Genomic DNA, 27358 nt, shown 5'->3' with positions numbered 1-27358 from the left:
TTGTTGTTCTTCAAGATTGTTTTGGCCTTTTGGGATCCCTTGTAACTCCGTATGAGTTTGAGGATTGGCTTTTCCATTTCTACAAAAAAAAGAATTTTGATAGGGATTATGTTGAATCAGTAGATCACTTTGGGGTACTATTAACATCTTAACAATATTAAGTCTTCTAATCCGTGACTACAGGATTCTTTCATTTATTTTGGTCTTTAATTTCTTTCAGTTTTCAGTGTACAAGTCTTTCATCTCCCTTGTTAAATTTATTCCTAGGTTATTTTATTCCCTAGATGCTATTGTAATGGAATTGTTCTCTTAATTTCCCTTCCAGCTTGTTGAAACACAGTGATTTTCGTGTGTTTATCTAGTACCCTGCAGTGTTGCTTTAATTCATTTATTATGGCAACTTTTGAAATATGACCATAAGTAAAAAATAATTTTTATACTGTTTGCCTTGTCATCTTTGGTTTTTCTTCTTACTCTTCAATTGAACTCTGAAATAATTTAGTATACCTTATATTAATGTGGAGTCCTGGTGGCACAGTGGTTAAGAGCTGCTGACCAAAAAGTCAGCAGTTCAAATCCACCAGCTGCACCTTGGAAACCCTATGAGACAGTTCTCCTCTGTCCTGTAGGGTCTCTGTGAATTGGAATCAACCCGATGGCAATGGGTATATTAATGTGAGTTGTTACAATATCGCTGTACCTCCTAGGCAGCTATATACAGTTATTTATTTTTTCTATGGATTTCCTGTTTGTTTTTATTTTCTCAAATCTAAAAAAAAGGCTGTTACAATTCAGAGTATAAGGAAGAGAGCTAGGAATGTCATAAAATAACGTCTTCTCCTAATCCTTAATTTTGTTAAGTTGTTAATATGCATAACTGTTATGGATTGAATTGTGTCCCCCAAAAACGTGTGTAAACTTGGCTAGGCCATGATTCCCAGTATTGTGTGATTGTTCTTCATTTTGTGATCTGATGTGATTATCCTGTGTGTTATAAATCCTAACCTCTGTGATGTTAATTAAGCAGGATTAAAGGTAGTTATGTTAATGAGGCAGACTCAATCTACAGGATTAGGCTATATTTTGAGTCAATTTCTTTTGAGATACAAAAGAGAAGCCAGCAGAGTGGCAAGGGACTTCATACCACCAGGAAACAAGAGCTGGGAGGGAGCGCGCCCTTCAAACCTGGGGTCCCTGTGCTGACAAACTCCTAGACTAGGGGAAGATTGATGACAAGAACCTTCCCTCAGAAATGACACAGAGAGAAAGCATTCCCTTGGAGCCGGTGCACTGAACTTGGACTTCAAGCCTCCTCAACTGTGAGAGAATAAATTTCTGTTTGTTAAAGCCGTCCCCTGTGGTATTTCTATTACAGCAGCACTAGATAACTAAGACAATGACTAAATTTTAAGAAATGTTAAGAAAGCTGCACGAGGTTTGGAACTTGGAAAAGGTTTCTTTGGAGTGCATGTCCTTGAGAGAGGCAGCACCCCCCAGTGGCCTTGAAGCCAAGTAATCTTTCTTGCTTTTCTTTTTTTCCTGAATCCTGGCTAGGCTTGTCACGTTTGATCTTTGCCCTACATTGCCCAGCTCGTGTGGCCTTGAGCAACTAATCTCAGTTTTTTCATCTGTAAAATGAAGAACACAATACCTGTTCTAATGTGGTATAATGGAGTAACTATTTGTAAATTTTTAAGAGTTATGTTAATGTTGCTAGTTCCCAAATAAATATATCATTGCTTGTTAGTAGTAGTATATAGAATTCTTAAAAAGGCTTCGGTAAAATACCTATTGAGTATTTACTATGTGACAGGTGCTATTCCGACTAGAAATATGTTTAAAAAAAAAAAAAGCATATCCTACCCGTAGGAGCTCAGTCTCATGACATGCATTATGAAGCCCACCAACTTCTCAAGATTTTTATTTTAAGTTATTATGAAAACTTTCAAACATTCCCAAAAATAGAACTTCAATGATTAGCAGTATTTTTCCATTATGGATTTATTATCCCCTCCTCCCTGGAATATTTTAAAGGATTGTGTTGGTTCACCTTTTAAGTGCTTTGATGCGCATCTCTAATTCATAAGGACCTTAAAAAAAAAAAAAAAGACCTACCTTCCATGCCATTATCACACCTAATGAATTAATTATCCTTTTTTTCAGTTGTTGCAAAAAATATTTATAACACATTTGCCAATTTAACATTTTTCACATGTACAGTTTAGTGACATCAATTACATTAATCATGTTGTGTGTGAATTAATAATTCTTCCAAAAAAATGAAACCCGTTTCCGTCAGGTTGATTCCAACTCATATTGACCCTATAGGATAGGGTTGAACTGCCTGTCGGGGTTTCCAAGTAGCACCTGGTAGACTTGAACTGTGTTGGCCTTTTGGTTAGCAGCAGAGCTCTTAACCACTGTACCACCAGGGCTCCTAATAATTCCTATTATGATCCAATACCTGTACATATTCATCCCTGGGATTTTAAATAGAATTGCCTTGAATCTATAGATAATTGGGGGAAAATTAACATCTTAATAAAATTCGGTTTCTCAACTCATGTACAGGTTATATCTCTCATTTGTGTAGGTATTCTTTTATTTCTGTGAGCAATATTCTGTGGTTTTCAGAGGATAGGTATTTTACATCTTTTAGGTTTACCCTTGAGCATCTCATATTTTTGATGCTATTATATATGAAATTGTATTTTAGATTTCAATTTTTGATTGCTTTTATTCTTCACTGGCATATAAAATACAGTTGATTTTTTGTATATTGACCCAGTGTCCTGCAACCTTGCTAAACTCACTCATTAGTTCTAATAACTATTTTGTAGATTCTGTTGAGTATCATCTGGTTTAAATGTTCCTTTCCAATTTGGATGTCTTTTATTTATTTTCTGATTACACTGGCCAGAATCTCCAGTACAGTGTTGAATAGAAGTTGTGGGAGCAGACATCTGTGTTCCTCATCTTAAGAGGAAAGCATCCAGTTTTTCACCATTAATGATGATATTACCATTTGTAGATGCCCTTTATCAGGTCAAGGAGGTTCTTTCTAGTTTGGTGAGAGTTTTTAACATGAGTAAGTGTTGACTTCTGTTGTACGCTTCTGCATTCATTGAAATGATCATATGGTTTTTCTTTTTTATCTCTTGATATGGTGAATTACATTGATCGACTCTCAAATGTAGAACTATCCTTTGCATTCCTGGAATAAGACATTTGGTTAAAACGTGTTAATTCCTTTTCTGTATTGTTGGATTCTATTCCTTAAAATTTTGTTAAGGACTTTTATGTCTATCTTTATGAGAGATGTTTATGTGTAGTTTTTTCTCCCTCCCCAGTGATATCTTAGTCAGTTTTTGGTATTAGGATAATGCTGGCTTCATAGAGTAAGTGGGAAAGCATTCCCTCTTCTTAAGTAGAATTGATACTGTTTCTTCCCTAAATATTTGATAGGATTCCTTGAAGCCATCTGGGCCTAGAGTTTTATTTGTGGGAGGGTTTTTAACTACAAATTCAATTTCTTTAATGTACATACGCTATTTAGGTTTTCTGTTTCCTCCTGGGTGAGCTTTGGTAATTTGTATCTTTCAGGGGTATTTAAGTTGTTGAGTTTATTGGTATAAAATTATTCAAAATATCCTCTTATTTTTAATATCTGTAGACTCTATGGTGATGTCACCTCCCTCATTCTTGATAATGGTAACTTTTATTTTTTCTGATCAATCTGGCTAGAGGTTTATCAGAGAACAGTTTTTGGTTTCATCGATGTTTTTCCACTTTATTGTTTATTTCATTGCTGTCTGCTTTGATTTTTATTACTTTGGGGTTAACTTCTTAAGATGGAAGCTAAAGTCATTTATTTGAGAGGCATTTAGTGCTATAAATTTCCTCTTGAATACTATTTTAGTGGCATCTTCTAATATGTTGTGTTTTCATTTTAATTCAATTTAAAATACTTTCTAATTTCTCTTTTGAGTTCTTCTTTTATCCATGGATTATTTAGAATTATGTTATTTTCTGTTACCGGCTTTTGATTTAATCTTTGTGGTCACAGATTTGTATGATTTAAATCTTTTGAATTTATTCAGACTTGTTTTATGGCCCAGAATATGGTTTCTTTTGGTAAATGTTCCATGTAAATTTGAGAATAAGTGTATGTTTTGCTCTTCTTGGGTGGAGTGTTCCAAAAAGTGTCGATCAGATTAAGTTGGTTGATACTGTTGTTCAAGTCTCCTATCTCTGATGTTCTGCCTATGTATTATATCAAGTATTTATATTGAAATCTATGACTTTAGTTGTGGATTTTTCTATTTATCTTTGTAGTTCTATCAATTTTTGCTTTGTATATTTTGAAACTGCCATTAGATGTATAAATGTTTAGGATTATGTCTTTTTGATGAATTGACCCCATTGCCCTTATGAAATGACCCTTTTTATCATTGGTAATGTTTTTTGCTCTGAAATCTCCTTTGTCTAACGTTAATATAGCCATTCCAGCTTTCCTTAGATTGATGTTAGCATATACTCTCATGTCACGTACACTTTTCCATCCTGTTACTTTTAACCAATATATTATCTTTATATTTGAAGTGAATTTCTTATAAGCAGCATATAGTTGTCTTGATTTTTTTTTATGCAATTTGACATCTCTGCTTTTCAAATACCATTCCATTTTAATTTTCACAACCATCCTGTGTATTCTTGTTAGCCCCATTTCACTCTTCAGCCTGGAAAACTGAGAGAAAGAATAAGTAACTTCCCTGGTGCTTAAATAGTAAATGGTGGAGCCACAGCTTAAACAGCAACTGCAGAATTCCTGCTTAGAATTTCTAAACTTTTTTTTATTGCAGTGGGATTCATAAAAGAAATTTTTAGAAAAGTAGATGATTGACTTGAAGACCTTTGTTTTTTTTTTAAAGAATGTTAACGTCGGTAAGAAGGATGGTCTGAATGGGAAAAGTTTGATGTTAAGGGAATTAATTACTCAGGATGGTTTTGTGGTAGTTGAGGGGAGAGATACTGATGTTTTTCACTAAAACAATGGCGAAGAGTATAAAGAGGGCAGGCCACATCTGAAAAACATTCCTGATACTGAATTAATAGTTTGATAATTGGATGCAGGAGAGAATGGAGAGAGAAATGGAGGAGACAAGGAAGATCACACCAAGATTTCTGGCCTATGAGACATGGAAAATGGTGCCATCTGGATAATTAAAAGGCAAGAAAAATTAGAGGCAGGAGGTAAATGAAATATTCTGTGTGTAAGGACTTTAGACTAAGGTGGTAACAATAGAAATAAACCAAACCAAAACAAACAAAACCACTGCCCTCAAGTTGATTCTGACTCGTAGCAACCCTGTAGGACAGAGCAGAACTGCCCTGTAGGGTTTCCAAGGCTGTAACTCTTTATGGAAGCAGACAGCCAAATCTTTCTCCCAAGGAGTGGCTGGCGGGTTCTAGCCGCTGACCTTTTGGTTAGCAGCTAGCACTTAACCGCTGTGCCACCAGTGGTCCAGTAGAAATAGGAAGGGAACAATTTTGAGATGTTAAGTAAGACTTAGGAAGGCAAGGATAAACAAAGAAGCCATTGAGGTTTTGAGCCTGAATTATTGGGAGAATAATGGACTGAACATTCTGGAGTATGAACTGATTTGGGGGGGAATGGAGGGGATGATGTTTTATTTAACTTTATACCTCATGAATTTGTGGAAATACTCAGTAGACACTTTGATTGACGTGATTGGTATTTAGGAGAGTTCAGGCCCAGGAACTATGGAGACTAAGTGTAATGTGTTTTCGTGGTGTCGTATTAGGATCTGAATCTTAATATCTAATATTCCCGTGGGTACTCCTGTGTTCTAACATGTAAAATTTATATGATGTAAAACCTTAAACTTTCTCATCTTTGTGGTACAGTTCTTTGTAAAATACCACAATTTGGAAAAAAAAAGGAGTTAGTCATTGAAAAATCATTTAAAATCAGGTAAATATATTAAAGATACGCCTTAGGTATATAATTTTAAACTGAATCATGATGATAGAAAATTTAATCACTTTTAACATCTATGTATATATTTTAAATTTCAAATGATTGCAGTTTTTTTCTGTTTTTAAAAATTAGAAACTTATAGGAAAAATTGAAAGAGTGATACAACAGATACTTGTATGGTGTTCAAATTCACTAATTAATATATTTGTCAAATTTCCTTTATCACTCTTTGTATATAGACATAGTTTTTTTCTTGAACAATTTCAAAGCAAAGTGCAGATGTTATGACACTGTACCCTTAAATGTTTACATAACTGTCTCTTAAGACCAAAGATATTCTTCTACATGACCACAATATTATCATCACTTAAGAAATTTAGCCTTGATAGTAATGGTTTAATAATATTTAATATATAGTCTGTAGTCAAATTTTTTCAATTGTCCCCAAAATGTCCTTTATAGTGTTTTTTTTCTTCTTAATACAAATCCAATCAAGGATCATGCATTGCATTTGGTTATCATGTCTTTTTCATGTCTCTTTTATTTCCTTTAATTTATAACCCCCCCTTCTTCTTTTGCTTTGGAAACACTGGTGACGTAGTGGTTAAGAACTACTACAGTGGCTAACCAAAAGGTCGGCAGTTAGAATCTGCCAGGTGCTCCTTGGAAACCCTGTGGAGCAGTTCTCTTCTGTCCTGTGGGGTCACTATGAGTCAGAATTGACTCGATGGCAACAGATTTGGTTTTTTCTTTTTTATTATCACATTGACATTTTTGGAGTCCAAGCCAGTTATCTCATGTCTTAGAATATTTTACAATCTAGACCTCTTTGATTGTTACCCTGTGATTAGATTCAGAATACCTAATAGTTGATGTTGTGTACTTCTCCTTGAATCATGCCAGGAGGCACTTGATGCCATTTTATCTGATTATTGATGATGTTAACTTTGATCACTTGGTTAAGGTGTTTTCTGCCTGACTCCTTCCGGCAAAGATATTTTTTTCCCTTTGTAATTATTAAATATTTTAACACTTTGTATTCTTAGAAATTGGTAGGCACTCTAGTGAAGTAAATCTGTGGATTATGTACACATCTGTATCCTGATCCTAAATATTTAAAGATGAACAACAGGTTTTGGGGCTTGTATAGAAATATGGTGTGAACAGAACATGGGAGGTGTGAGGGGAAGGAGGGGTGTGAAACGAGGACGGACAGATAGAGCCTTTGTGCCATGCCAAAATGGGGAAAATTGAGTTTTTAACCTGGGTTTGGTGGGGGTGATACTGCTGGGTTTGAATTTTAAAAAGATAGTTTGAGCACAAGTCAGCTGGAAAATTATTATGTACAAACAAAAGGGGATAAAAAGCTGGATCCAGTGCATTGTCAGAGGCAGAGAGAGAAGGAGGGGGACATGAGAAACATTTATGAGGTTAGAAATGGCAGAATTTGGTGTCTGGTTAAATGTTGGTAGTGGAGGCTTGAGAGAGTTTCTTGGTGGTAGAATATTTAATTGGATTGCCTGACTTACTGACTAGCATGTGCCAAGTATAAAGTTTAAAAGATTTTATAAAAGTCTTACAGAGATACAGCCTTTGATTTCTCTGAGTTTGTATTTGTACTCCTTGTACTTATTCTGCTTTTTTGAGGACTTTTTGAATGATGTTAACAATATGATTCCACATAGGGAAGAGAGTTCTTGATTTATTCTGCCCGAAATGTACGCTTAGAGCTGCCGTTAAGCCTTTGAGTAGGTAGAACAGAATTCTTGTGCTAGGTAGAATTGGAACTTTTTGGAGCAGATCATCTCTGAGTTCATTTGTAGCTCTAAAATTCTGATTCTGTGATGTATTTAATTTTTACACATTTTACTTCCTGAAAAATCGTAATGTTTTCATTATCTATGTTTTCTAAGATGTTTTCAGTGCAGCTGAGTCTCGGCGAGCAGACATGGGAATCCGAAGGGAGCAGTATAAAGAAGGCCCAACAAGCGGTTGCTAATAAAGCTCTGACAGAATCTACACTTCCCAAACCAGTTCAGAAACCACCCAAAAGTAATGTTAATAATAACCCAGGTATGGCACTGGCTTGTTTCCTTCTGTTGTGCTGTTGTGTGCTCTGTGTGCTGTTCTCTATGTGGAGGGTAAGCTTAGTTTCATTGATAGTGGCTAGTTGCGTAGTCACACCTGTGTCATGGATTGAATTGTGTCCCTCCAAAATATGTGTCAACTTGACTAGGCCATGATTCCCAGCACTGTGTGGTTGCCCTCCATTTTGTGATTGTTAAAATTTATGTCAAAGAGGATTAAGGTGGGATTGTAACACCCTTACGAGGTCACATCCCTGATCCAGTGTAAAAGGAGTTTCCCTGGAGTGGAAGAGATGAAAGGGAAGCAAGCAGAGAGGGGGACCTCATACCACTAAGAAAGCAATGCCATGAGCAGAGTGCGTCCTTTGGACCCAGGGTTCCTGCATGAAGAAGCTCCAAGTCCAGGGGAAGGTTGATGAGAAGGACCTTCCTCCAGAGTTGACAGAGAAAGAAAACCTTCTCCTGGAGCTGATGCCCTGAATTTGGACTAGTAGCCTACCAGACTGTGAGAAAACAAATTTCTTTTTGTTAAAGCCATCCACTTGCGGTATTTCTGTTGTAGCAGTACTAGATAACTAAGACAAGCTAATAATAGAGGAAAAAAAGAAAGGACAGCTGACTAATAACTGAAGGTAAAATAATGAAGAAGATAATTGTAATTATTTTTAAAAATTTGCTTTATCTTTTTTTTTTGCTCTAGCTTTACTACAGGATTTCTCAGAGACTTTAATACATAAATATGCATTATGTCTTAGTTTCCTAGTGCTGACATAACAAAAATACCAAAAGTGGTTGGCTTTCTTTCTTTTTTTTCAAGTGGGTGGCTTTAAACAGCAGAAATTTATTTTCTGCCAGCTCTGAATTCAGAGTATCAGGTCCTTTGTCTCTTCCAGCTTCTTGTAGCTGCTGGCAGTCTTTGGCATTCCTGGACTTGGAGATGTATCTTTATGGCATCTCTCTTCCCCTCATTCTTTACTTTTAAATGTTGGCAAAAACACTTGTAGATTCAAAGCTCAGAAATTACAACAGATTTTTTCTACAGATAAAAATTGTCAGTTTCTTTTATTAAATATGTAATGTATAATTTTAATAATTAAAATAATTATCCTTTATTTTAATTGAATAAAAAACTTTTAATAAAATTAGCCATAAGCATCTTATTATGCTTTTGTTTGTTGGTATAAAATTTTAGAAATGGTTGATCAGTAAGTGATTGTTCTGATTTTAAGCTCTTAAAAATAATTTAAGTGTGCAGTGTCAATAAAACTCTGTGTTCAGTTATCTATTGGGAAGAGACAGACTTTTGTTGGACAATAGTGTATTAACTGATAACATCAAGTTAATATAAAGTCCCTGTAAGTTTAGTAGCAGCCATATTTCCATGTACTCATTTATTATTAAGTGATTACCTTCTGACCCATATTGCCTTATGTATTTTTGTGATAGATTAAAAAAAAAAGACATTGCACCTGCCAACAATTTCTCTGTAATCTAATTATAATCCACGTAGGTACTTACTTCTTTTCATGTCTGATGTGACATGTGCTAGATAGACATAGTCTTAACGCCGTGGCTTCCCTATTATTAGACCCTTTACTTCTGTTGACTGATTCCAGTACTTATTCTTATTTAAATAAGCCAAAATGTTATTAAAGAAAAAAAATCCAGTTCAATTTGTAGCTCATAAGAAGCTACCTATTTTAATTTTAAAAAACTTATTCAGTTTACTGTAGCACCACATTACCACCAGTATTTATTAATCACTTGCTTTTATATGTCTGGATTCCCTGGGTAGTATAAACTGGTAACACACCTGGCTGCTAACCAGAAGGTTGGAGGTTTGAAACCACCCAGAGGTGCCTTGGAAGAAAGGCCTGGCAGCCCACTTCCAAAAAACCAGCCATTGAAAACCCTATAGAGGACAATTCTCCGACACACATGGGGTCTCTGTTGAGTTCGAATTGACTCGATGGCAACTGGTATGCTTATATATATATATAAAATATGTGTGTGTATATATTAAAAAAGTGTATATATGTGTATATAAACCCAGTGCCGTTGAGTCGATTCCGACTCATAGTGACCCTATAGGACAGAGTAGAATTGCCCCATAGAGTTTCCAAGGAGCACCTGGCAGATTCAAACTGCCGACCCTTGGGTTAGCAGCTGTAGCACTTAACCACTACACCACCAGGGTTTCCAATATGTGTATATATATGTGTGTATATTCTTTTTTTTTATATATATGTGTATATATATATGTGTGTGTGTGTATATATGTGGTATAAGACAATGTATTTTTCTGTGAGGATCTTTTAGTCTTATACACAGCTTGATGGTAAAAATAATCTACCAAGTGAATGATAAATGCCATCAGTATTCTAGGAAATGATAAACATGGACTGAAGTAGTTTAAGAAAGTGAAGTATGGGTTTTGAATGGAGAGTGGGCAGGTATAGAGGAGAGGAAAGGGACTTCTATAAGGAAAGGCATTTGGTTAGAATATGCACAATGGATTTGGTTCAAAAAAAAGTTTTTGTAGATGGTTTTTAAATTAGAGCAGGTAAGTGACTAATAAGAGATAAAACTGGAAATGTAGATAGAGACCAGATTGTGTTAGACTTGAATACCAGCTTTAGGAGATTAAATTGTATGTATAGTTTGGAGGGAATTGTTTAATGTTTATGAGCAGGTGGGTGATGTGTCATTTAGGAAGTTGAGCTTGACATATGAATGGAAGCAGAAAGGTACTTTGATGAGTTAAGAAACCATTGCCATAGTTAATGAGGGGGAAGAAGAAAGCCACATGGTTGAGCAGCACATGTCCCACCCTCTGCAGGAGTATTGGGAGTGGCCATGGGAATGGATCAGAAGGACAGGTGTTACCTATCTGAGGCCAAAGCCATGCTGGGGAATGAGCTCTCCAAGGCATATAGTGTAAACAAAGAGCAGTGCGTGCTGAGCTCTGGGTCAAATTCACATTTAGAGAATTATAGCAGGAAGTAAACCAGCAAAAGAGTCAGAGGAAGGAAACAGGAGAGACTCTGAAAGGCCAGTGGAGATAAGAATTTCTGCTGTTGATAGAGTTTTTGGGTAAACTTTTAAAATATATTATGTACAGACAAGTGCACAAATTACAAACGTAGAGCTTGATGAAATTTTACACTGTGAACACATGTGTTTAGTCTCTATATGAATATAGATGTCTTTCCCAGTGCCTCGGAAAGCTTTCCTCACACTCCTTCTAGCAGTTAAACAACTGCAAAGGAAACCGCTGTTCTGATTTCTGCCATCTTAGATTAGTTTTGCCTGCTTGATGGGATCATACAGTGTATTCTTGTGATAGTTTGTTTTTCTCAATATTATGTTTGTGCTGTGTAATTTATAGGTAGCCCCCAATTTAAGATGGGGTTTCATTCCGACAACTCTGTCGTCAGTCACTTCTGATGTAAGTCGATTACCGATTTTTATTTTATTACCTTTCATTATCAGCATCTTTATAAATTCAGTCTCTATTTGTCTTTGGGGTTGGAAACATTACATAGAAACATAAACATATGTATGTGCTGCAACATTGTATATAATACAGGTAGTAAGTTGGGGTTCTGTTCTGATGTAAGTGCAGTTCATTGTATCTCAAATACATAGTAAGCCAGGGACTACCTGTATGTTTGTTGCTATATAGTATTTCATTGCATGAGTATACCATAATTTATTCATTATACTGTTGATAGACATTTGGATTGTTTCCAGTTTGAGGCTATTAGAAATAACACTGCTAAGAATATTCTTGTACATATACATTTCTGTTGGGAATACTCCTAGGAATGAAAGTGTTGGGTCATAGGTTATGCTGTGTTCAGCATTAATACATGATCTCAAACAATATCAATTTACCCTCACATTGGCAGTGTATGAGAGTTTTCTACATCCTTGTCAACATTTGGTATCTTCAGTTAGCAAAATTTTAGCTATTCTGGTGGCATAGTAGTGGTTTTAATTTTCATTTCCCTAATAACTAATGAAAGTGAGCACCTTTTTGTATGTATGTTGGCATTAGGATACCCTCTTTTATAAAGTACTGGTTGAAATATTTTGCCCACTTGAAAAAAAAAAAAAAACCTACATTGTCTGTGTTGTAATTTTTATTGACTTTAGTGTTCTTATATATTCTGCATTTATATCCTCTGTGAGAGTATTGCAGATCTCTTTTTCCGTAATCCTGATGGTGCCTTTTGATTAATAGAAATTCTCAGTTTTAATGAAGGGAAACCTGTTCCCTTGGTTAGTGCCTTTTTGTATACTGTAAGACATCTTTATCTTCCACAAGGTTGTGAAGATAACCTCTTACATTGTTTCCTAGAGGCTTTATTATTTTATCTTTCAAATTTAGGTCTACAGTTTGTCAGGAATTGAATTTTATGTATAATATGAGGAAGGGTTAAAGATTTTCTTCTTTTTTTTTTTTTATAGATGAAGGTACATAGAGCAAATTAGTTTCTCATTAAACAATTAATACTTATATTGTTTTGTGACATTGGTTGCCAACCCCGCGATGAGTCAGCATCCCCCCTTCTCAACCTTGGGTTCCCCATTTCCATTCATCCAGCTTTCCTGTCCCCTCCTGTCTTCTTGTCCTTGCCCCTGGGCTGATGTGCCCCTTTAGTATACGTGGTTGAGCTACGTGTATTATTGTTTCTTTTATGGGCTTGTCTAGTCTTTGGCTTCTTTTTAATACAAGGACATTCAATTAATCTAGCACCATTGATTTAAAAAAACAATCCTTTCCCCTCTGCATTTCAGTGGCACCTTTGTTACAAACCAGGTGACTATATATGTGTCTGTAAACCAGGTGAGTGCAACTGAGTGTTGAGGACTAAGGTGTTTGTGGAGGAGGAGAGATCCAGTCCTGGCTTCACAGTGAGTAGATGGGTCTTAGATAGTGATAATATCCCAGACAGGAATTCAGTTCATTAATAGCATGGTTAAGGAGCCCTGGTACCAGGCGCAATGATTAAGTACTCGGCTACTAACCAGAAGGTTGGCAGTTTAAACCCATCCAGTGGCTCCACGGGAGAAAGACCTGGCAATCTGTTCCCGTAAAGATTACAGCCTAGGATGCCCTATGGGGTAGTTCTACCCTGTCACATGCGGTTGCTTTGAGTTGAAAATCAATGTGATGCACCTAACGACAACATAGCATGGCTTACTCTGCTAGTTAATTAGGAATATGTCAAGAAAGTATTTTTTCTCTCCCTCCTTTTATTTGTTTTTACTTTTTTTTGGAGGGGGGCTAATTTCAGATTTATATAAAATTTGTAGAAGTAGTATACAGCACTCCTATATACCCTTCACCCAGATTCCCCAATGGTTAACATTTCTGAACCATTTAGGAATAAGTTATAGAGTCTCCAGGGACATCTAGCTCAATTGGCATAACACAGTTTATAAAGAAGATGTTCTACATTCTACTTCGGTAAGTAGCATCTGGGGTCTTAAAAGCTTGTGAGTAGCCATCTAAGATACTCCACTGGTCTCACCCCATCTGGAGCAAGGGAGAATAAAGAAAACCAAAGACACAAGGGAAAGATATGTCCAAAGGACTAATGGACCACACAGCCTCTGCCAGATCGAGTCCAGCACACCTAGATGGTGCCCAGCCACCAATACTGACTGCTATGACAGGGATCACAATAAAGGGTCACAGAAGGAGTTGGAGAAAAATGTAGAACAAAGTTCTAACTCACAAAAAAAGACAAGACTTGAGGGGAGATGAGAAGGCAGAGGGGGACAGAAGCTGGCTGAATGGGCACGGGAATACAGGGAGGAGAGGAGTGTGGGGTCTCATTACGGGGAGAACAACTAGGAGAATATAGATAGCAAGGTGTATATAAATTTTTATATGAGAGACTGACTTGTTTTGTAAACTTTCAATTAAAGCACAATTAAAAAAAAAAAAAAAAGACCAGACTTATGGTCTGACAGAGACTGGAAAAGCCCTGAGAGTGTGGCCCGTGGACACACTTTAACTTAGTACTGAAGCCACTCCTGAGGTTTACCCTTCAGCCAAAGATTAGACAGGCGCATAAAACAAAAGGAGGCCAAAGGGTCACACCAGCCCAGGGGCAAGGAAGAAAAGGCAGGAGGGGACAGGAAAGCTGGTGATGGGAAACCCAAGGTTGAGAAGGAAAGAGTATTGACATGTTGTGGGGTTGGCAACTAATGTCACAAAAACAGTATGTGTATTAATTGCTTAATGAGAAACTAATCTGCTTTGTAAACCTTCATCTAAAGCGCAGACACCCACACAAAAGAGTAAGTTGTAGATACCACTTTACACGCATGAGCACTCTCCTATTAGGGAGTTAACATTGAACCAGTATGAACATTTAATCTACACACCCCTTTCAGATTTTACTTATTGTCCCAATAATGTCCTTTAAAGGTCCAGGGTCTAATTAGGGTTGTGTGTTACATGTGATTATCATTTATTTCTCTTTTATTCCTCTTCAGTCTGGAATAGTTCCTCAGCATTTCTTGTCTTTTATGAGCTTGACATTTTTGAAGAGTACATGCCACGTATTTTGTAGCTGTCTTTAAAGTTGAGCTTTTCTGGTGTTTCCCCTTGATTTATGCATTTTTAGTGTGACTCCCACAGAAGTGACCCAGGCTCTTGTCAGGAGACACCCATGTTGATTTGCCACATTAGTGATGGATGGCTCTTATCACTTGGTGATAAAGTTAATTAATACGTGTGTTTTGTTTATTAAATACAAAGCAGTGAGTAAGTAATTATGTGTTCTGTGTAAATATTCTGCTCCTTATTGAACCTTCACCCACCAGATTTAGCAACCATTGATGACTCTTCTCTGGATCAAATATTACTCTGGCAGTTGTCAAAGGATGATTTCCTAATTCTTAGAAATTTTTGTTTTTAGGTTTATTAGTTGGCATTCTACCCTGAGGTAGAGCTTTCTCTTCTTCCCCATTTGTTTGTTTGACTGTTTATATCACTGCTGACTTTTGGATTCCTATTTTACTTAAAGGCTTATAATCTGTTACTATTATTATTTATTTTGATGCTTAAGTTGTCCCAGATTTGGCCAGTGGTTTAGCTCCTTCAAGTTGACTCCTGTGTCCTTCGGATGTTTTCCTGTCTTCCTTTAGATGCTTCTTTTTCTCTGATATAATATGATGTTCCAAAGTCGTCTTGTATCTTCTGTGCCCCAGCCCTGGAGCCAGTCATTTCTCCAAGAAGCCCTGGTGGATTAATCAATTTATTCTTTAAACAAATATTTATTGAGTGATTACTGTACCAGGGACTTACCTAACTTCCTACAAAGCTGCTTTCTCACGTGTTAGTAGTATGTTGTTCCTTAAAAGTTATTTGTGGCATTTTTCTTTGACCTGTCACATGGAAGAATCCAAAATTGTTGTTACGGACATTTGTATACCTAATTAATTAGGCTTTTCATATTTATCACTGATAAATACAAAAAATTCCCTCTAATATATCCAAAAACCCTAAAAACTGATTATGAGTTTTCAACGTCAACTCTGTAGCCTTATAATACATGAGGATTCCTATGTATTGATTATCTTTTGTAGCCTGAGTCCAACTATCACACGCTGAAAGCAATGTTACTTAGCATTACCTGGAGCCATCTCACAGTTTGATGTTACTCTGTGTTTTCTGTGGAAGCACTGGGAGCTGTACAGGTAAAGAGGATGTGCTTAAGTGGGTATGTCAGTAGCTCTGTATGAAGCAGTCGGAGATACTTTGCTCTAAAATAGTTGAAATCTTTTCAGCAGGGTTTATGCTGCCCTGCTTTTCTTCCAGTCTCCTTCACAAAGATCAGTTTCTAGCATTTCTATGAAGAAAAATACTGTAGCCTCACTTTTAACTGAGGAATTTACATGGGATTATTCATTCATTTAAATGATCTAAATACAAGACTTTTACCTACTTAAAAATCCAGTTTTATAGTATGGGTTGGAGACATAGTGAATTCCACCAGTGCGTGAAAAATCGCTCCACTGGCGGTTGAGACACATTTCGTTTCCTGTTTAAATGCCATACGTAAAAGATGAGGTCTTCCAGGTTTGTTTGGAACCCCTCCTCCCCGCTTTAATTTTGGGCTATTTGTGACTGACCGTATGATTACTACAAAGTAGAATTCAAAGTGTTATAAATCTTGTGTAACTATTTAACATGAAATTAACTGAAATCTTCATGAAGTAAGAAAAATTTAAACTTTTAAAAGTAAAGCTTCTTCTCTGGTGTTTAAAAAGCCTGGAAAATTTTTAGGCAGTTTCTAATGAAGTTAAATGTAAACCTTCTGTCTGACCTAGCAGTTCTGCTAGGTATATAAAAAATATACCCGTGAGAAATAGGTGCATATGTCTACTAAAAGACAAAAATGTTCATGGTAGTTCTATTCATAATAGCCCTTAAACTGGAAACAACTCAGATGTCCCTTCACCAGCAGAAAGGTTAAACAAATTGTGGTATATTCGTTCAGTGGAATAGTATTCAGTGATAAAAATGTTTGAAATACTGATACATGCAGTAAAATCATTGTTGAGTGAAAAAGCAAGACAGAAAATAGTACCTGTGTATATATGAAGAACAGGCAAAACTAATCTGTGGCCAAAGAAGTCAAAATAGGTATCTTGGGGGAGGTGGGTGTTGACTGGGAAGAGGCAGGATGGGACTTTCTGGGGTGATGGAAATGTTTTCTGTCTTTATTTGAATGGTGGTCACATGAGTGTTTACGTATGTAACAGTTCATTGTGTATTTTTCTGATCCCTTGATAAAAGAAAAAAAGGAAGAAAGAGGAAGAAGGAAGAAAAGAAAATCCCTTTAGGCTTGACTTTCCCTTCCTCTGCCATTAGAATATGTATTAAATTAGGGATTTGGACTAAATTAGGGATTTGGACTAAATTAGGGATTTACTATTCAGTATGTTGATTTTTCCTCACTGCTTTCCTATCCTTGTCTTTTTTTCTTTCTCCTCCTTCATTCTCCCTTTCCCATTGTCTTTTCTCTACCTCTTAACCTTGATTTAGTTCCTGTTCCCATTATCCTCTTCTGTGGTTTTACATGAATTCTTTGGAAAAAAAGACAGAAAATAAGTGGTTTAGTGACTCTTGATGGGTTACTGATAACCTGGATGCCAAATGTACATTTGACTCAGGCTCTGCCACTCCTTTGCTGGTACTTTGTGCCAGCCTCAGTTTCTGTGCTGCGATAAGTGGACCCATTTTTGTATGTGATGGTATCTTAAATGTATACTATAAAAGACATAATTCAAATAAAATATTACAGAATTTACATCGAAATAGATTTTACTTCCTGTAAAAGCTTTATATTCCTTTTGTGATTTGCTATATGGAATAAACCTACATAAGTTTTTCCAAATAACCTTTATTGGTACTTAAAATAATTTGATAGAATAATTTTACTTTGCATTTTTTTAAATATGGAATTTTTCAAATGTATACAAAAGTAGAATTAGATAGTGAACCTCCCCTGTAGCCATTGCCAGCCTCAACAATTATCAATACATAGCAGCCAGTCTGCTGGGAGCCCGGCAGTTTGAATCCACCCAGTTGTGCCAAGGAAGAAGGCCCTGACGACCTACTTCCGTGAGGTTATAGCCGTGGAAAACTCTGTGGAGTCTAGTTCTACTCAGAGATACATGGAGTTGCCATGAGTCAAAATGAACTCAGTGGCAACATGTTTGTTTTTATGGCCAATCTTGTTTCTCATCTCTCCCCCTGCTCCCCTGCCCTGGATTATTTTGAAGTAAATCTCAGATATAGCACTTCATCAATAAATGCTTAGTGTGTGTCTTTAACAATGTACGTGTCTTTTAGTATTAGCTAGGAATAAATAACAATTTAATTCAGAAAACATCCACAGAGAGTGTCACTTAACGTTTACTTTGTTATATGTTATGGAAAAACTCTTTAAGGTTTTTTTTTTCTTTAGGTGAGACCAAGAATTAGTTTTTATAATTGGTAATTTTTACTGATGCCCCTGTATTCATTTCTAATGTTTAGTTGCTTGCTAACCAAAGTATAAATAAAATATTCACAGATAATAATGTTTTCACTCATTAAATACATGCAAGCTTTCTGGGGTAAGTAATGTTGACGTTCAATACTTTCTTTAATAATATCCAAAATGAGCAATCTAAGTGTTTTTTGTTTGCATTGTTTTGAAATAGTATGATTGGAAAGTTGAATTTTTTGTTGTTAATTTATAGATAGTGTAGCAAAAACCCCAAAGAGATTTTATTAGAGACTATTTTCGTGTTTATTTAGTTTGTTGGAGCACTCACTTAGAGAGAACATCCTGCAGATGGGCCATCCACCCCTGCCTTCTTTCCTGGTAATGAGATGCCTTACAGATGTCGCATGCATGGTTTATTGTGGAAATATTTCACTCCTGTGCCTTTTTTTTGAACAGGCAGTATAACTCCAACTGTGGAACTGAATGGGCTCGCTATGAAAAGGGGAGAGCCTGCCATCTACAGGCCATTAGATCCAAAGCCATTCCCAAATTATAGAGCTAATTACAACTTTCGGGGCATGTACAATCAGAGGTTTGTATGTCTCCTTTGGTTTTGTTCTTATGTTATCATTTTACACATGTTGTACACGTTTCTGAAACTCAGAGTATTGCCATTGAAAATAAAATTTGCTGTGGGCATTTTGCATGAACTTTGGGTAAATCGGGCTCAAAAGGCATATTTAAAGTAATACAGTTAAAAAAACAGTTTTTAGGAGCTAGTTTTTATTGAGTCCTGAGAGCCCTGTGTTTGTTTGAGGATCCATTTTAAAACCACTGTACAGTTTAGAGTGCTGTCTGCCCAGTGGCTTTCTCATGGCCTGCACCAATCAACTGTAGTAGGTGCTGAGCTCAGTGGTTTTCTGGATTCGTTCTGATGACTCACAAATATGAGTGTTTGTAGTTTATAGGACATTTGTGGGAGGGAGGAAGGATTTGCTAAGTCTTTATGGACATGGCATGATTTCGTGATAGTTAACAAGGGTAACAGTTTTCTTCTAAAAGTGTGACACAGTTTGCAGAATAGTTTTTTTTTTTTTCTGATCATAAAAGTCATGTAGCTCATTATAGAGAAGGTAGAAAATGTTTCTAGAAAGGTAAAAAGAGAATATAAATAATTTGTGATTCTAGAGTTAACTATCGTTAATGTTTTGATGTACTTTTACATTCTTTTTTTTCTTTGCATATGAATACATCTAACAAAATCAAAGTTATCCTTTATGTGCAATTTTGATAGTACTTTATTGAGGTGTAATATATGTATGGGAAACTGTATCAATATACATCTTGATAACTTGTTTTATTTATGTATGTACATATTTATTCTTTATTTGATGAATTTCTGCACATGTATATCTTCGTGTGATCACAGCCTAGCTCGAGATATACAGAGTTTTCATCACCCCTGCCAGTTTCTGCATGCCTCTTTGCAGCTGATACACCCCTTCCCACAAGTAACCACCATTCTAATGTCTGTCACCATAGATTTGTTTAGCCTGTCCTTGAACTTCATATAAATAGACCCATACAGTATTTATTTGTTTGTGTCTGACTTCTTTTACTTTGCCTAATGTTTTTTTGGTTTTGTTTGTTTTTGTTTTATTGAGATTTATCCATGTTGCCTGTGTCTGGGGTTCATCCCCTTTTTATTGCTGTATAGTACTTCATTGTATGTTTATCCTGTGTGTGCATTTTTTGTGCCCTCTTTTTACTTAATATTGGCAACCCTTTTTCATGTCTTTAATCTTTGAAAATATTTTTGATGGCTACATAATGTGTCATATGGCCAAGGTGTACTTTTTTCATTTTATGCCTTTTGTTGATCATCTAGGTTGCTTCTTTCTTTTTTTGCTGTTACAAATAATGCTGCTGTAAACTTTATCCATAAGCCTTCACATCACTGATTTTTTCCTTAAGATAGATTACTAAAGGGGCATATTGGGTTAAAAACGAGTAATGTGTTGTCCAATTTCATTAGAATTTGTACTAATTTCTTAGAGTATCCAAGAATCACTATTCTACTCTGACAACACTGTTGTAAGTTTAAGAAAATTTTTCATTTTTGATAGGTAAAAGTAGTATGTTGTTTTTATTTTGATTTTATTGGTTACTAGTGAGGCGGAACAGTTTTTCAAATGTTTATTAGCCGTTCTTTTTGATTTGTCTGATTTTTTTTTATTGCATTGCTTGACAGTTTTTCAGATGTTTTTGTGTTGAGGATATTAGTGTTAAGTCTATCTTATTTGTCATGATTTCCCTGCTTTTAAAAATCTGGCTTTTAATTTTGTATTTTTAATGTACTACAGTGTTAAATATTATATGGTCTAATGTATTGATTTTTTTCTTTTGTGTTTTCTCCCACTGTTTCTATACCTAAGAAATTATTTTCCGTGTGTAATCAGGTATTTGCTGATGCTTTCATTATGGTGCTGTATGTTTATTGACATTACGACTCAGATGGGCAGAGAAGGTATTTAGTGTCTGAATTATCTAAGACTGGTATTTTACTTGGTAGTAGAAAAATTACCATTAATCCTACTTGATGGCAATGGGGGTAGGGTTTCCAAGGAGCAGTTGGTGGGTTCAAACTGCCAGCTTTTTGGTTAGCAGCCAAGCTCTTAACCATTACACGACCAGGGCCCCATTTAAAACTTAGTCTTATACAAATTGTAAATAGTTCAAGTATTTATTGCTCAGGTCTCTTAGAAAAGTGTACACAGTCTCAGACTTCTGCACCCTCCTCCTTTTTTCCCCAGGTGGGCCTGGGAGAATTTACCGTCTCATCCTTATAGAAAGAGTGAGCCCTGACTTCTCTGTGGGTGTCCTGTACTGTCCTTTGGCTCCTCTGGTCTTTGTGCTCATGTCCATTGACCACCAGCTAGCTGTGCACTTCTCTTGCCTGCCCTGCTGAAATATGCATTGATGACTTGTCCTTTTTTTTTTTTTTTGCTCAGATAATGCTTTTCAGACGGTATCTGCCATCCTGTCCTTGCTAACTTGGCCTAAATCCTCAATTTTCCTGGTTCCCCTGGTATGCTGTTTCAGTCCCATCCTCTTTTGTAGTGTTTCCTGTGGATCGTCCAGTAGCAGGTTTCTTAGCTCTCAACTTGGAGTCCACACTGGACTCTGCAGTAGTAGGCACGGGAGATATAATATTACTGTTACTGTTGCTTTGCTTTCTCTTTTTCTGTATAACAGCCATTGTCTTTCTTTCAGTCTGAGGTTACCTAATGTAAAACCAGTTGCCCACTTAAACACAATAGATATGTTTGGTCACCTGAGTTAGGAACACATTGTCTATTTTATACTTGCAAGATATTTTATTTTTAATGTAGTCTAATGAATAGATTCATAAGGGTGTTATGTTTAAACATTTTGTTGTTTTTTCTTTCTATTGTCTTTTACTAAAATTTTGTTAGAGTTTTGACTAGTGAATTTATTACTTTTAATTGAAGGAGGTTTAATGCTAAAGCATTGAAAAATCAGACAACAATGCTTGTCTTGATGGACCTCATGTTCTAGTGGAGGAAGCAGGCAGTCAATAAGAGAAGAAATACATACAGTGTGTTAGATGGTGACAAAGACTCAGGAGAGTGAATAAACCAGGGAAGGAGAATACATCCTTTTAGATATGGTGACTTTTGATAAAGAGCTAAAGTAAGAGGGGAAAAGAGTAGTGTGAATATGAAGGGAAAGAGCATTCCAGGCAGAAGAAATAGCAAGTGCAAAGACTGTGGCATGTTGATGAACAACCAAGAAGCCAGTGTGGCTGGAAAAGAGTGAGCAAGGAGTAGGGCATTTGGGAGATGATACCAGAGGAGGTAACAGGAGGGCATGTGGTCATGTGGTTTAGTTTGACTTTATTTTCCCTAGATTTTACTTAGATTTTCTGTTAAGTAGTCCTGGTGGTACAGTGGTTAAGCACCCAGCTGCTAACTGAAAGGTCAGTGGTTTGCACTTAACCAGCAGCTCTGCAGGAGAAAGGTGTGATAGTCTGCTTCTGTAAAGATTTACAGCCTTAGAAACTCAATGGGACAGTTCTACTTTGTCTTAGAGAATCTCTAAAGTAGACATCGGCTTCAGAGATGTCTACTTTACATAGATTTTCTGTTAAGAATGTTGCCATTTTTCCTTTGTTGGCAATTTTTAGTTTCAAGATCTTATTCCCTGGTTGTCATGAGGTGTGCAAGAATTTTATGGCTTCTTCTAAGGGCTGTGCCTGAGACCATTCCTATTTAATGGATAAAGTGGATTTTCCCCTCAGACATTTGGAAAGTCTTTAAAATTTTCTGCAGATCACAAAAAGGGTAAAAAGAAAACAGGGAAGAACTATTAAGCTACCAAAGCCATGCTTCCGCTTAAGCTTGGCTGTCTGCACACCAAGACCTAACCATTTACTCAACAGACTGTTAAAATTCTGGTTTCACACATGACTTTACTTTTCAGATGACAAAAAATGAATATATTACAGGGAATTTGGCACCAAAGATCAGGGGAGATTCCTTTCTCCTTGCCAGACATCAAATTAAATAGTAGCTTCTTCATAGAGAGTGAAAGATTAAAAAGCCTAAGAATCAGATATCATTTAGAGGGTTTTTTTTTGAAAAGGTCCTCTCATTTTCTATTTAAGACAATATTAACTAATAATTAGAGATTACCCATACTGTTTTTTTAAATAACATTTTATTGTGTTTTAGTTGAAAGTTTACACAGCAAATTATGTTCATTTAAAAATTTTTATGAAAATTGTTCTGTGACATTGATTACGTTTTTCAGAATCGTCAGCATTCTTGTTGTTCTCATCCATTAACCTAGCTTCCCTGCTCTTCCTTACCTTCCAATCTTTGCTTTAGGGTAAATGTTGACTGTTTGGTTTCATAGTACTCATGGGAGATATTTTTTACTTTATAAGCTGGTCTATTATTTGGCTGAAAGGTGACCTCCAGGAGTGGCTTCAGTTCTAAGTTCAAAAGTTGTCTTAGGACCATAGTCTCGGGGGTTCCTCTAGCCTCTGTCGGTCAAGTAGGTCTGGTCTTTTTTTAGGAATTTGAATTTTGTTCTACATTTTTTCCTCGTTCTATCTGGGACCTTCTACTGTGTCCCTGGTCAGAGTGGTCAGTAGAGGTAGCTGGGCACCATCTAGTTCTTCTGGTCTTGGGCTAGGTGAAGTTGTGGTTTGTGTGGGCTAGTCCTGTGGACTAGTTTCTTCTTTGAGTCTTTGGTTTCCTTTGTTCTCTTTTGCCCCAGACAAGTAGAGGCCGATAGCCACCACAAACTTTTAAGACCCCAGTCACTGTTCATCAAACTAGACTGTAGAACATCATCTTTATGAACTGTGTTATGCCAGTTGACAGAGTTGTCCTCCAAGACTAAGGTCCCAAGCCTTTTAACCCAGTAAACCAAGCCCACGAGGTGTTTGGATACGTGTAGGTAGTCTCTGTAACTGTGCCCTGTATGTGCTTTATTATATATGTGAATATGTATACAGCACACAGAAGTGTGTATATACATATGCCTATTAAAAAACAAACAAACGCATTGCTGTTGAGTCAGTTCTGACTCACAGCAACCCTATAGTACAGGGTAGAACTGCCCAATAGAGTTTCAAACGCATTGCTGTTGAGTCAGTTCTGACTCACAGCGACCCTATAGTACAGGGTAGAACTGCCCAATAGAGTTTCCGAGGAGCGCCTGGTGGATTCAAACTGCTTAACCACTACAGACTAGGGTTTCCACATACGCCTATAGATACACCTGTATGTGCACGCCCCTGTACTCATATATGCCTTCCTGTACACATATATACATACATAACTGCACACATATTTTTTGATTATTACTGTTGTTGCAAAATTATATATGCTATAGCATTTGCCAAAACTGTCCCATATTCTTATGTACTTCTTGGTGTCTTCATTTACCTTGGTCAAGTTGTGCAGACTTCACCCTTGCTGGATATTGGGTTTTGCATCACCAGAAATAACAAGTGTGTTAATATCTAGAAAGCGATTTCCCCTCCATTTTCCCATCCCTGGTAACCATCTAAGAACTTTGCTTTCTGTGTGTATACCTAGTCTTGACTTCTTATAAAGGTAAGACAGTACAGTATTTGCCCTTTTGTGATTGACTTTTTTTCATTTGACATAATGTCCTCAAGATTGATCCATGTTATGTTTCCTGGACTCATTATTCTCTCTAATTGTGTGATATTCCATTGTATTTATGTACCACAATTTGTTTATCCATTATGCATCCATTGATGGGCACTTAGGCTGTTTCCATTTTTTTGCTATTGTCAGTAATGCTGCAGTGAACATGGGTGTGCACATGTCTATTCGTGTCACTGCTCTTAATTCCTTAGAATATATACCTAGGAGTCGGATTGCTGCATCATAAGGTATTTCTATTTTTAGCTTTCTGAGGAAGTGCCATACTGTTTTCAGTAGTGATTGTACCATTTTACTGTCCCACCAGCGGTGCATAAGAGTTCCAATCTCCCTACAACCTTGTCAGCATTTGTTTTCTGTTTTTTTGATCAGTGCCATTTTTGTAGGGGTGAGATGGTATCTCATTGTAATTTTGATTTGCATCACCCATAGTGTTTTTTCCCCATTGTGTTTTATCTGTTCTTCGCTATCAGATTTTTCCACTTGAACTCATTTGCAGGCCTAGGGAGGACTGCTTTTTCTCCTGCCCCATTTAATGATGGGTAGAGTAAAAAAGAGATCTACCCATGAGCAAACCTTGGATTTGACCTGGATACTGAAATACTTCTCTTCCTTTGTTATGTCCAAGGTGTTGACAATGAATACATCCACTGACAACTTTTTCTTTCTCATTTGGAGCATAGCAAGCATGTGAAAATTCTTAGGACAGGATGTAAAGAATTGGAGAACATTTTAGGCTTTTGTTCTCCTATCTTTGTTATGAAAAGTTATATACATTTTATCAAGGACTGGAATAGCTGAAATCAGGCCCCCTAGAGACAGTTGATCTATTTTATATATTTACAGATAAAAGAGGCAATATTGCTTGTCAAATGGCCAGAAAGCCCCCTGGTCTGCTGATGAGACTGTCGAAGGGCCACAACTCAAACTAGATTGTGTGATAATGGGAGCTTACTGGCCCAGTAGCTGGGGGTTCTCTGCATGGTTGGAGGTAGAAATTTAGCGTTCTTCCTCATTTCCCATTTTTTCTCCTTCTAGCCCTCTTCTCATTTTTCCTCTGCTTAACTTCATTTTCAAACAAGTTCTTCCTCTATTTGCTATACCTCGTTTGCTACCTCGCCATTAGACTTGTAGTACTAGAGGTGGAGCAAGGTTTTTTTTTTTTTTTTTTTTTTTGGACTACTTCTTGGAAATGGCCCAAGAAAAACTCTGAATAGACTATCCAACCCAGAATTAGTCATTCAGACTGGGTTTGGGGTTGGGGGATACTTTAATTGGCCAAGCTTGGGTTATGTGTCCACCCTGAATAAATAGGGTTTAACCCCATCCGAACTTCTATATTGAGCAAAATTACTTTATAGGATAGACATAAAATGACTCCCTAAAGTTAAAGATTCTGAGGGAAATTCATTTCCACTACAGTCAGAACATTTAGTTCAAATCCTAGTTCTAATGCTTTTAGCCATGTGACCTTGGACAAGACATTGGGCCTCCCTTTGTTTCCTCATTTGGTAAATAGAGATAATAATGCCAAATAAAAGATTTGGTGAGGCCTCATTCAGTCAGCAAACGTGTGCTGCATGTTGTGTTAGAGACATTAATGAAAGACAGTGGAGTAGACTCTGAGTGTAGAAGAGGAAGACAATCAGAAGAAACAATAATAAATAGATGTGTCTGTATGGTGCTATGGAAACATTGAAAATAAGCACCTTGCCTAGATTGGGGAATCAAATAAGCCTCCCAGGAGGAAATGACACTTTATAACTGATTCTTCAAGGTTAACTAGGATTTAGGCAGGTGAAGATGGGAAGGAAAAACAAGCCAGGTTTTGGGGGCAAAGGTAAGGAAACCTGAGGAAGTTTAGTTCATTCGTGGACTTGCAGTGTGTCCTCATATGTCATACTAAGAGGTTTGGTTTTATCTTGAAGGTGATTGGGAGCCATTAAAGGATTTTAAGATGAGGGGTAGAATAATTAATTGGATGTATGTTCTAGGAATATTGTTTTGGCAACAGTACGGAAAATAGTTTGGGTAGGCTTCAAATTCAAGGGATAAAGATGAATTATATGGGTATTTTTATAATCCATGGTGAATGTGATGATGGCCTGGAACAGTAAAGATGGAGAGGAGGGAACCAGAGTCTAAAGATACTTAGGAGGTAGACTTGATAGTGGTTGACTGGATGGGGCATTAAGGATAACGTTCATATATCTTGATGGCAAATAATGTGCACCATGAGAGGAGCTGAAGCAGTCTTTTGGAAAGATGAGGAATTTAGTTTTGAATATGATGAGCTTAAATTGCCAATGAGATATTAGGAGGAGTCACCATTTACTCTTTAAGACTTCAGCAAAGTATATACAGAGATTATTTTGGCTTTGAGAGCTTGTTGGATATATACATGGGAAGAGGTACTTCAGAGTACAGAGCTGGAAGGATTTGGTTATGTTGGTTTGCTATCCAATTTGGAACAATTTTATCGCATTGTTTTATGTCAGACACTCCCATCCTTACAAGTGGTTGGCATATTTTGTGTCTAGATGATATTTGGTTGCCTTTGGCTAATGTATCCAATTTCTGGTATAGTCACTTATAAGCTAAGTTAGTAGAGTTGTTTCGCCTTAACACATGTGGTATGTATGGGTCATAGCAGTTAAACAACAAGGAAAGGATTTGGGTTATTTTGCCTAAAAAGGTGCTTGTTCCTATGGGCAGAGCCAGGTACTAGTGAGTCTTCATGGTCTCTCCTATAGCCCTGGGAAATAAATCTGTGAGACTTGGAAATAACTTTATGGATAGCTATGGCATTTATTCAGTGAAAATGTGGTAGAGTGAAATAAGTTTTTTTGAAGCATCCAAACTATTTTACTATGTTAGTTATCATAAAACTAGAAATAACTGATATTTTAGTTTATGAAAATAACTTGCATTATTGTATAGTCATGCGTTGCTTAATGTCCACGATATGTGAAACAGGACGTTATTTGTTTGGACATTGTGTGAACACTTGGCTCTGTGGGGCTTCCA

At 36.6% G+C, this 27358-nt stretch overlaps 1 protein-coding gene across 26 annotated transcripts in view; it reads left to right on the top strand.

The window, feature by feature from the left end:
- STAU2 (staufen double-stranded RNA binding protein 2) overlaps positions 1-27358 on the top strand; it is a 362398-nt gene that overhangs the window by 49870 nt on the left and 285170 nt on the right. For 13 of the 26 annotated variants that reach the window (XM_064267827.1, XM_064267829.1, XM_064267825.1 and 10 more), the window contains 2 exons: positions 7915-8074; positions 18564-18699. The exons of 2 other annotated variants lie outside the window; for them this stretch is intronic. In XM_064267827.1, coding sequence (XP_064123897.1) covers positions 7915-8074; positions 18564-18699 — 296 coding nt within the window. Of the gene's footprint in view, positions 1-5133; positions 5254-7914; positions 8075-11476; positions 11537-12891; positions 13009-13481; positions 13565-15696; positions 15808-18563; positions 18700-27358 lie in introns of those variants that run through there. 11 more of the 26 variants (XM_064267833.1, XM_023545800.2, XM_064267834.1 and 8 more) reach the window with 9 other exon arrangements.

This window comes from Loxodonta africana, chromosome 14 (genome assembly GCF_030014295.1).
Source record: "Loxodonta africana isolate mLoxAfr1 chromosome 14, mLoxAfr1.hap2, whole genome shotgun sequence".
NCBI lineage: Eukaryota > Metazoa > Chordata > Mammalia > Proboscidea > Elephantidae > Loxodonta > Loxodonta africana.
This window is presented reverse-complemented; position numbering and strand designations above follow the sequence as displayed.